The sequence below is a fragment of the Ostrea edulis genome, chromosome 4 (genome assembly GCF_947568905.1).
Source record: "Ostrea edulis chromosome 4, xbOstEdul1.1, whole genome shotgun sequence".
Lineage (NCBI taxonomy): Eukaryota > Metazoa > Mollusca > Bivalvia > Ostreida > Ostreidae > Ostrea > Ostrea edulis.
This window is the reverse complement of record NC_079167.1, coordinates 28,736,373-28,748,714: the sequence shown is the minus strand read 5'-3', so window position 1 is coordinate 28,748,714 and position 12,342 is coordinate 28,736,373. Positions and strand designations below refer to the sequence as shown.

Sequence of the window (12,342 nt, the reverse complement as noted above, 5' to 3'; positions counted from 1 at the left end):
AAATAATTAAATTGCTCCACCAAATATTTATCTATTTTCATAAAATACATTAATTTTAATCTAAAACTAAAAAAACAACAACCAAACAACATAAATGTAAATATGTTGATTTATATTCATGTTCAAAAGTTTACAGGCAACGGTAATTCAAAAAGAAGCAAACAGATCCCTGAAGTTGAACATGGAGAAATTGTTTCTTAAAACAATGTAAAAGACTCAACTAAAAAATGTCTCATATTTCCACCCTTCATTAATAAAGTCCTCAACACTAGAGTGATCATCATCTTTAGATTTGATTACAAATAATTTCCTACCCAGACCAACGGCAGCATGGCAGCCTCTAATAAGCTTAGATCCATCGGTGGCATGGTAAACAACTGTAGTCGTTATATCCAAAATAGCAATGTTTAATTAATTACGACTGTCCTCTAACAAATGTCCTCAAACAATTTATGTGTCCAAAAAATATCTGTTAACACGTCTGTCATCAAGCTTCACCACACAAGAGGTTATATATTCTTATTAAGCTTTTTTCCCCCTTTGTCAAGTGCCATTTCTCCATTACTAAAAAGGCGAGATCACGCGACTAAATAGCCAGGTTTTTTTTCAAGGAGCGATGATCCCTGAATGTGATACAATACTTCCGATGATAAATGGGCGTTCACAGTATTGGCGAGGACAGTACAGACATCAAAACATATGACAGCCTGATACGAAGTCCTTCAAAAATTATAAAAATATCATTTTCTTCCTGAATTCTCTAAGAAATTTTGGTGGATATAATTACAATTTGTGCCATGTGTTGTAATAAACCCAATACAATGTACTGGACATGATCATACACATTTTATATATACTTTCTTACACACATGTTCAATTTCCTGCTTAATTCACAGTTAAAATTCATTTTCCCCATGAATAATACTTTGGTTTTGGCAATTTTTTAGGTTGAATTAAAAAAAAAGACAATAAACTAATGCACAAACAACTGGAGTTAAATAAATATTTCATTAGCAAACCATAAAAATATCCAGATAGTAGAGCTAGACAAGTCTAGTGCCTGCATGGCATGGGTGTGATCTATTCAATTTAGCACTTATTCATCAGAAAGCTTTTTACAACTGAAATTTCAGTAAACATTGGTTATGAAGAGATCTTTTGTTAATTTGTCTGCACAGTCACTCCTTTGAAATCATGTTGTATGTTATGTTTCAAAAGCAACTAAATTATTCCTTCTTTGGATTAGATTTCATATATATATGTTTCAACAGCTTTCCTGGTTTGTATTGAAGTTTTTAATCCTTTTTCCTAGTCATGTTGAATATATTATAAAACTGTAATTTTCTTTTAATACAAAGGCTCCCCCTAAGCTAAACATCCCTCCTCCACAACTTGAAATCATTCCTGAGTTTGATTCTCAACATTGATTTTTATATAAGTCACACAACACACTAATTCACCTTTACTTCCACCTTGACTAACTTCACTCTAAATTGATTGGCCAATTCCTCTGCCCACTTTGCTACTTCTTGGGGCTGTTGAATTCTCTAACTACTGATTTTGACTTTTGTTCTTTCCACTACAAATTCAGTGGAGTTCTTGACCTTTCCCATCAAATATCTCTTTAGTTATAAGCAGTGGACTTAAAAGTCTGTTAACACCATGTTCAAAACATCGTAAAACCTAATATACATATTTCTTCTTGACCTTGGCAGTGTTGACGTCTCCATATGAGTGAAATATTCTCGAGAGGGACGTTAAACAATATTCAATCAATCAATCTTGACCTTTTAATCCTGTAATTAGTCCATTGACCCCTTGCATCTCTGATTGATTGAATATTGTTTTAACGTTCCTCTTGAGAATATTTCACTCGTATGGAAGTCACCATTGCTGGTGAAGGGCTGCAAAATTTAGGCCTATACTTGGTGCTCATGGCCATTGAGCAGGGAGAGATCTTTATTGTGCCACACCTACTGTGGCATAAGACCTCCGTTCTTGCGGTCTCATCCGAAGGACCGCCCAATAAAATTACTCGACTCTAGATATGACAAGCAAGGGATATTGAGGACATATTCAAACCTAGATCCCCACAGGATCGTGCATCTCTGTATAAGCATGTTTGAAACTGTATGTGCAACCAGAACTCACAAAGCTGTAACAATGATCTACCTTTTTTTTTTGACCTCGACTTTTGACCTTAAAATTAACAGGCTCCTGTCTCTGTAGTCACCAATAATCTCTGTTGAGCAAATATGAAGCTCAGAGATTGCATAACATCCATAATAATTAAGGTGTCTAAACCCTTGTTAAGATTGTGTAAATTACACATCCACTCAAATGTGCTGGCCTTGACTGCCTGTCCCCTGCATGAGCAAAGGGGGTATAAAAGTTTTATCCTTTCAGACTTTCATGCATTAACAGCTACAGGCTATACAGCTCATAAATTTCATCATCAAAGAGTTTCTGGGTACGCAACAAAAATTTTATCATTTTTCAAATAAAATAGGAGGTAAGAATTAATTTTTTTAAAAAAATAAATTACACAAGTTTACACTAATGAAATCCTACATAAATTTTACTAAAGGAGTTTGACACTCATGTCATTCAGACCTAAGCTACCATACACAAGTGGGTATTCCCATCATGTATAAGTGATGGATGAAAATGACAAGAGCATGCAAGCTTGAGCCAAGTATCCAACAGGACGCCATTAATAAATTCCTAACTTTCTTACAATGGTGTTGACTCGATCAAAACAAGATTTTGCATAGGAAAATATTTGAGGGTTTTTGTGTTAGAGATTATTCAAAGAAATGATGATAAAATTATTGATTCTATATCATATCAATTTTATCATTGCATCTATTTATTTAAATGTCAAGTTTTGATAAGCTTCACTTGGAATACCTCCCAGGGAAATTTCTCTTAGTTGAAGAAACAAGCATTACTTCTTGTACAAATAAAAGATAATTGGTCCTTTTCAATATAATAGCTTTAGATATTCCTATGTAAAAATAGAAAAATTTTCACTGAAGTGAAGATTTTTATTTTCACTGACTGTTTAATCGTTAATCATAAAAGCACTAGGTGTATTGATGTTTAGTGTCAAGCGCAGCAAGCATGACAAAAATGAAATCCTGCTGGCAGTTAGGACGTTCTCGCCAGGGTAAGACTGATTGGAATGTAGCTGTCTGCAGGATCTATATGTACATATCTACCATTCTAAAATGGTGGCAAGGGTCCAATTTCCTCTCAAGAGTCATATGATATTATTTAATCCTCTAAATTAATCTTTTATCTTAGTGAAATAGGTGGAAATGGTCTAAAACTTCATGGTGTGCACACCTTGAAAATGGACTGATCCATCATGACACACGTCCATCAAAGAAAATGAGTGCAGAGGCCCATTGAAGATCAGATACATAAATGAACTTGTACTTAATTTTATTAGGTAAAGCTCCTTGATTCAAGGTATTATAATGAAAATATGCAAATTGTCTGACATTTCTATACAATTATCATACTGTAGTCTTATTAAATTATTTCCTACACAACTTCTCAAGACCCATTCCCCAGCCACAGGGGCCCCAATATGAAAATTGAAAAGCTGGGGTACCCCGAAATTTATATCTGACACACAAACAAGATGGTGTACACCTTTCAATAGGCACTTTTTTGAATAGATCACCCTTCTCATGTCTCCAGCTTTTACAAAGAGAAGGACAGCTATCATGATATTAGGAAAAATATCAAGGAGTGTGGTCTTTTAACAAGAAACAATAATTATTGGCACTCATTATCTCTCTCCAAAATCACATTTCTCCTATATCAAGTTTCACGAACTGTATCGCATGTACTCCCCTATCTGTAAGAGATGACTACCCTCTTTTTAAGTTCTCTACCCTTCTATTATTTTAAGACTGTGATTAAATGACGCTAGGGTCAGATTGTGTTTTCTGGAGACAGGGAGAACAATATACATGATAAATATTGTTAATACGGATGACAAGATGTAGTTTTTATTCTCCGTCGTCAGTGAAGGATGACAAAGTCATCATTGGGGGTAGCCAGAGATTTGACTCCAAGATAACAAAGTGCTGCTCATCTCATTAAGTTCTTTATCATGTCAAAAATCACACCACATTGTATGATTGATATATTCTGGTAAATGTCACTTTAAGCAGTGATATATTCGTTTTTTATTACTATTCTCTTCTTCACAATCTTAAAATCGATGTAATAAGTTTTTAAATCAGCTTATGCTTTGGTGATAAATTCTTCCCAGGCATTGAAAATATTTTAAATAAAATTTGCAGTTTATAACTCAATTATAAACCTGTATGAATTATATATTTTTTGCTATTAATAAACTTTCTTAAATTATTTTTTCACATGAATTTAAAATGGTTTTCTCTTTAATATACTTCATAACCACTAAATTTTCATTTTAAAAATATTTTTACTACACACAAGATAACACTTGATCTGAAGCCAATACACATGCATGTATGTGCACATCATCTAAACATGAGGTATTAAGAAAATAAAAATTTGAAGGATACAACTTGATAATTAATAAAAACTTACCCCTATGTCGTTTAAGGCACATCCTAATAAACAAGTATCGGGCCAGATGCAGACTGGCATTTTGGTCCGAATTAACAACCAGTCTTTTTCCTGTGCAACACTAAGAGGCAATGGAATGGGTCTATGAACAGTGGTCCCCCCTGAAGAGGAGGAGGAGGAGGAGGCAGAAACTGAAGTGGCAGGGGGTCTGGCTGGAGGAGATTGGGAGGGCGAGGTTATAGGGTGTGGGCTCTCCCACATCACTCCACATTCTGTCCCCGGATGACCCAGTGTTACAACACAAGCAAATCCGATTCAAAGAGAAAAAAATACACACAAAATCCAAGTCTCACAAATGCTTGAATCTTATACACAGAAAATGTTCACCACTTGTCAGTCCTCCTTTTATGACAATGCTGCCATGTGCTCTCTGTCCTGAATTCTGTCTATATCCTCCCGGTGTTGATCAGTTTACCCACTAGTATCAGGTCTTTAACAACAGATCATGTCATAATTCAATTAACTCTACATCAAATAACCAGTGGTGGAGCTTGACAGCTACCGATACACATCTCTCTCTCTCTCTTCTTATCCAGAAGTGTGGGATAGAATATTATTAAGTGTCTGTTTTCAAAGATCTATTGTTTCTTTTTTTCTTTTCTTTTACAGTGAAGTTCAAAAATAAATATACGCACGTGGCTAGGCAAGGTATGGAATGAATGAAGAAGTCTAGAGTATTTTGATTGCTCGGTGTCTACAACTAAAGGGGAGGTAGAATGTTGACCCTGACCCCAACTTGACGGCTTGGGCTATATATCATGTCAGTTGCTAAGCTATGACACTTGACAGATTGAGAGAAAAACAGCCCCAGTGTGCATTGCTTTAGCCGAGGCTCACAATTGGTCAAAAGAGCTACTGGGAATACTCTATGAATGGACCAGCCCATAATTTTTTTTGTTTAAATTCTTATCTCTTTCCTTTAAATTGTATATATATATATATATATCTGCACCAGATGGATAAGCATTTTAAAGTATGTGGGTAGACTCTATACGGAAACAAACAGAATCCATTCATATATGTTTAATGAATTTATTCATTGATACTGTCTAACAAATAATTAGGGGTGGGATCAAGCTGGTTTTGAACAAAGATGTGTTGCCTTTGCCAGACTGTAGAACACTGTTATCAATATTATCATTATTTTTTTAATAGGTCCCGAGTCAATAAGAAGCAAATTCGATCTCTCATTACTTCAGGTTCAACGGTTTTCTTTTCGGCTGATACCCATGCAGTTCTCAGTGCTCCAACATTAGCACTGAGAGTACTTTAAATGAAGAACTGACAACTGCGGTCAAACTTCCAAATCTGCCACGCAGATTTGCTTCCTCTGTAATCTGAACCCATTTAAGGGCTAATAGACTTTTGTGTAAAACAAACAATGATTCAACAATTCTACAAAAGTTCGCACTTAGAAAAGTCTCTGAATATGAAGTACTTAGTTCTGCCCCCCTGGAGATGACACACACAAATGAATGATGGGTGGACCCCATGCGATCTTCTTCTGCTCATCTGTATAGAACTGAAATTGTGAAATGTCACTTCGGGTAGCCTCTTAGAACAAATCTTATCTTCAATGGACAATGATAAGGTGTGAAAGTTTCATCCTCAGACACACGGAATTCTTTCATCTGTTCTTTCACAAATGATACCCTTGTGGGGCAAATGGGGCAGGACAATTTTGGATCATGAACTTGATATCTGATAATGATTAAATTACTACTAAGTTAGCACTTTTGGGAAATTGGGAATTCACTTCATCAAAAAAAACAATCGAACATAGCCTATATAGCTCACCTCAAACAGGGTCAGTTCTAAATGGGACTAATTAAGATTCACCTAACACTCACTGAATATTGTTACATTTTCATAAGTGTCACAAATTTTTACCTAAGCATGATGCGCAAGGCCATAGCAGTGAGGTATTTTTGATCATGCCAACATCTAATACTGTTTTAAGAGACCAAATCCTTTTTAAGGACATATCCCAAATACCCAATGACTTCACTTTAAATGACAAGTGCTTGGCGAAGGAAAAGTCACTACCAAGTCGGAGCAGAAGCCATATTGAAAAGAGGGACTACAGTGACACCAGCTGGTGTTGCTGCTTTGCCTACGTTTTACACCTTTATTTTGCAGATCTAAGCTTCCAAGATGAGAGCTAGGATTCAGTAACCAGTTAATCATGACTTGCGATGATATTGCCATTTTAATGAAGCAGTACTTTGAATTATGCTGCCTCCTCGCCTTTTGAATTTTTTGCGTATAACGTCAGAACACAATTCCAATCGGGGTTACAGTATCATGTTAAAATGGTGATAGCATCGCATTAGTCATGGTCATGATTAGCTTGTAGAATAATCATCCGTTTAGTGAATCCTTGCATCTCAGTAGCTAGATCCGCAAAATAAAGTTGTAAAAAGGTAAGTAAAGTAGTGACACCTGGTGTCCCTGAATTTCCATTTTTCAATATGGCCTCTGGTCTGACACCCCCCAACCACACACCACCACCACCACAACACAAAAGCAGATAAAAGAGCCAGAGGAATCTTGAATAAAGTAAATCATGGACAAATTGTCTATTCATTTGATCCAAGTGACTTATAAAATATAGGTCATATATATCCAGCATCCATAACCTTGAATTTAGTATAGGCCATTCCTAGATGCCTAATTATCAACATAAGTTGTCCAAGTATGGAATATTGTAACTTTGAAAGTATAACATGATTTGTTGGCAAGGGAATTCATCCAAACATTTGATCATTCATCCAGAAAATATAGGTCATACACTAGAACTTGTAAATGTGACCAAGTTTCAAAACTTTGACCTGCTCCAAACAACTTAAAATTGGTCAATTATTTGGAAAAGATAGGTCACATTCAGCCTCAGAAGTCAGTGTGGCAGTTACCTCCCTGGATGTAAGCTTGCGTGCAAATTTGGTCCAGAAAAAACCTAGTTACTTTGGGGATGCAATGAGTCCAACGACTTTCAAACTGCTCAACTTTTAAAAACATTAATTTTAAATAGAAATGCTATTCACTCTCAGCACCCGATGCAAGTAAGTTAATCTACATTCATAGACGTAACCAGCACACAAGTAAGTTAATCTACATTCATAGATGTAACCAGCACACAAGTAAGTTCATTCATAGACGTAACCAGCACACAAGTAAGTTAATCTACATTCATAGACGTAACCAGCACACAAGTAAGTTAATCTACATTCATAGATGTAACCAGCACACAAGTAAGTTAATCTACATTCATAGATGTAACCAGCACACAAGTAAGTTAATCTACATTCATAGATGTAACCAGCACACAAGTAAGTTAATCTACATTCATAGACGTAACCAGCACACAAGTAAGTTCATTCATAGACATAACCAGCACACAAGTAAGTTAATCTACATTCATAGACGTAACCAGCACACAAGTAAGTTCATTCATAGACATAACCAGCACACAAGTAAGTTAATCTACATTCATAGACGTAACCAGCACACAAGTAAGTTCATTCATAGACATAACCAGCACACAAGTAAGTTAATCTACATTCATAGACGTAACCAGCACACAAGTAAGTTCATTCATAGACATAACCAGCACACAAGTAAGTTAATCTACATTCATAGACGTAACCAGCACACAAGTAAGTTAATCTACATTCATAGATGTAACCAGCACACAAGTAAGTTAATCTACATTCATAGATGTAACCAGCACACAATTAAGTTAATCTACATTTATAGACATAACCCGCACACAAGTAAGTTAATCTACATTCATAGATGTAACCAGCACACAAGTAAGTTAATCTACATTCATAGACGTAACCAGCACACAAGTAAGTTCATTCATAGACATAACCTGCACACAAGTAAGTTAATCTACATTCATAGACGTAACCAGCACACAAGTAAGTTAATCTACATTCATAGACGTAACCAGCACACAAGTAAGTTAATCTACATTCATAGACGTAACCAGCACACAAGTAAGTTAATCTACATTCATAGACGTAACCAGCACACAAGTAAGTTAATCTACATTCATAGACGTAACCAGCACACAAGTAAGTTCATTCATAGACATAACCTGCACACAAGTAAGTTAATCTACATTCATAGACGTAACCAGCACACAAGTAAGTTAATCTACATTCATAGACGTAACCAGCACACAAGTAAGTTAATCTACATTCATAGACGTAACCAGCACACAAGTAAGTTAATCTACATTCATAGACGTAACCAGCACACAAGTAAGTTAATCTACATTCATAGACGTAACCAGCACACAAGCCTCAGTTCTACTTAGGATTTATAGTTATTTAAGAATGTGACTGCTAACTTCTATTTAAACTGCACTAAATCCAGAAAATACAAGTCCCACTCTGTATCAGAACTTGAAGTCTGGTAGTTCACATCCTCAGATGCAGATCCAGGTAGGGACAATTTTTATTTGAGAATGCCACAAAATCTAAAAACTTCAACATGCTCAACAATCTGTAACCTACTAGTAGACCAAATTACACCATGCAAGCTTGTGACAGGTAAGCCAGAAAACAGCGAGGAGGGGGGGGGGGGGGGGGGGGGGGGGGGAATTGACTTTACTGGGATGCCATTGTCAACTGCACTGTAGGAGTACACCATGGTATACCACTTAGTCGTGGTGAGCTCAAAGATTATCGTCAAACTAAAACTAATTTGAGCGGAACAAAGAAGAAACATAGATTTGGAATATCATCAATACATCTTTTTTTTTCATAGTTCTAGTATCAATTTGATTTTACACTGCATTGTGATAGTGATGACAAACTTGTATGTACATCAGACTTTTTACATCTCCCTGCCAATGAATGTTATACTTTGAGGTTGTCTAAGCTGCCATTCAAAAGGTCGGTTATCTTCATTTCTAAAAGGCCTACACATAAACTCTCAGTGTTCTACTGGATAAAATGACAAGTTTGACAAATCTATTTTGATTAACACCCAAAACTACATATAACATGGGGAAAAAAGTTTGGTCCTTCATTTTAAAACAGAATCAAATTATTGATACAATTATACCGGTACTAGAGGAGGGACGATACAAAACTTATCTCAATCCATTCTATGTCTTATTTCAATACAACAATAGATGATAAAATTGAAACATTAAAACTTCTAATTTGTCATAATGACAATAACACAAAACTATACGTTTTAGAGGTTTAAAATTCCATCTGTTGTCACCATATATATGCATCATTTCTTGCTGACACTGTGTTTCGTGTATCTCGAGATATATCTCGGGCTATTGAGATTTGAAGCACTGTATCAGTGTATATGCTCTCACTCCAATATTTGCTATGCTAGCTTTCTTGAAATTGCTAAATAACCTACAAGGTTATTACAGATATTCAATTTGTTGGTAAAACCTTCAGTCTGAAGGGCATTGACTTCATTTCCTAGAAATGTTCTCAAAAATGCCTGTAAGTTTGAGTCAGTTATGTTTCTTTAATGTACATATACCTGCCTACTGTTGGGTTTAAGACTAATGAAATCTAAACTGAAGTATTTTAGTAAAATGGGACTTGCCGAGTCTCTAGCGCTTACTGAAATATCTAATCGCCAGGGTGAAATTTTCAAACCTCACAAGGATCCGCCCACCATGGCTTATTTTCCCCCCATTACAAAATTAATAAATTCCATAGATTAATTTGGAGAGATTTTTGATGAGACCTCGTTATCAAATAAACCTACATCTTTCATTAAAAGCATGAGAAATAAATACAGCTAGCATGAAATATAGTGTACTTCATTCTGTTAATATGTACCCTGATAATGTTAACCTGAAAACGATTCCAATTTCCCATAGGAATCACACAGTTTGAAAAAAATTATGATAATTATAAAAGTATTGACACAGCTATAACTCAATGACATCATAATGGATGACGTCATAGATATGAGAGATATAGGTTTATCTCCTGAATCTTCCTCACATGGAAGAATCAGGCATCTCGCAAGTAGACAATGAAGCGCTATGCAAATTATCTTAACTAGGAATTTCATACATAAGTGTTATTTTCAGGTAAAATAACAGATTATCTGGTGCGGCTTCCTTTGATGTTTGCTATGAATATGGTAGAATTGTTTGCAATTCAGGTGACACAATATTTAAAAATAGAATAACATCTTGATGACTTCAGAAGTATTAACAATTGGACCATAGCTGCGAGTCCATTTTCTAGAAGTATATAACATGTACTATGAAGGCCACAATAGTTTTCATCAAAACGTAGGTTGTCTTATTTAATATGGAGCTTAATTGCAACACAAGGAAATTTTCCACCAGAACACCATAAAGAAATGAAGAATGCAAATCAAACATATAAAGTCCAACACTCTCGTATTTCACATTCCTCGGGTCCTATTTAACATGCCCTAAACACATTAAAAATTTAAATGATAGTTGTCATTTTTTTAATGTCCAAAATGGCTGGTTCATCTGATTAGCTGGTCATTCGCATAATAATTAAAAAGAAGAAGAAAACATCTGCAATCAGAAGTATTATTTTGCGGAAGTCTTCACGATCACGATAAAACTAAGTACTTTTCCGTACAAAACAAGTATAAAGCTGTCCAAAGTACATGTGCCACCTGATGCTAGACACCCCTCATTTGCAATTTTATCTATACTTAATGTGCAACCTTATATGGTCAAAGCAGTACAAATATGGCAATTAAGAATTATTTTGACAGCATTGATAGCTTTCAAAATATTTATATCTTGCACTAAAACCAGAACTTCCCAAAAGAGAAAAGTGCTAAAGTTACTTTAGACAGAGTAATTTATCACTAAACTGCATCATTAATCTGTGTTATTTCCTAGAAATTTCTTCAGTGTAAATCTTAACAACAGAGGTTTAATATCTATTTTAGCTGAAAATACTTTTCCGGTGTTTTACACCTCTAAACGATTCACGGGACATGTACATGTAGATTTCCATATCTCCTACGCCTCACCAATTGTCAAATGAATCTTGTTGATAAATTAATTACCATAAGATTTTTGCAAAAGAGTGGAATATTTTTCTTGACAACAAAAAAATAATTACTCTGTCATGAAATTAAATTGCAGGCGTGCATCACAGAAATAAACTATTCCAAATAGAATTCAAAAGACGGGAATAATTCTGCGTACTTTGTGCGGGAGAAATAGAGGACAGCAATCTCTTTGTATCAAGAAATAAGAAACGACACATTCTTCTGTCACTGACAACGACAGAAACTAATGACTCTGAATATATTTTGAATAAATATACCAAAAAAATAAAAAACGAAAATATGAATCCAGGTGTCAAAAATTAAAGTGTCAATTCGAAACCCATGATAATGAGTTTCACAATGAGATCTTCAAACACAAGGAACTTCAAGCAAACAGTGTGCCTCGCATTCTTCAATGCTATTGGCCGATGGACTGGCATGTATATTACTTATCTGACCACTTGTTTATGTTTTAATGTTAGAATATAAGTGTCAAAATCTGCAGCATACATTAATAATCTTCACAGTATTAAAACTTTATACATTTGGTATCACATGACCATTCTGGAGCATCTAAACCACACATCAATCAAACCTTTCATTCAGGTCAATTTCATCATGACCAAGGAAATGAGGTCACAAAGACATTTTTATTTCTTTCATTTTTTAATTGGT

At 35.1% G+C, this 12,342-nt stretch overlaps 1 protein-coding gene across 17 annotated transcripts in view; it reads right to left on the bottom strand.

Moving 5' to 3' along the window:
* Positions 1-12,342, bottom strand: part of LOC125668449 (lymphoid enhancer-binding factor 1-like) — a 60,779-nt gene that overhangs the window by 16,371 nt on the left and 32,066 nt on the right. For 3 of the 17 annotated variants that reach the window (XM_056162167.1, XM_048902629.2, XM_056162172.1), the window contains exon 1: positions 4,591-7,208. The exons of 13 other annotated variants lie outside the window; for them this stretch is intronic. In XM_056162167.1, the coding sequence (XP_056018142.1) occupies positions 4,591-4,830 (240 nt within the window). In that variant the 5' untranslated portion in view covers positions 4,831-7,208. Of the gene's footprint in view, positions 1-314; positions 7,209-12,342 lie in introns of those variants that run through there. One more of the 17 variants, XM_056162170.1, reaches the window with a different exon arrangement.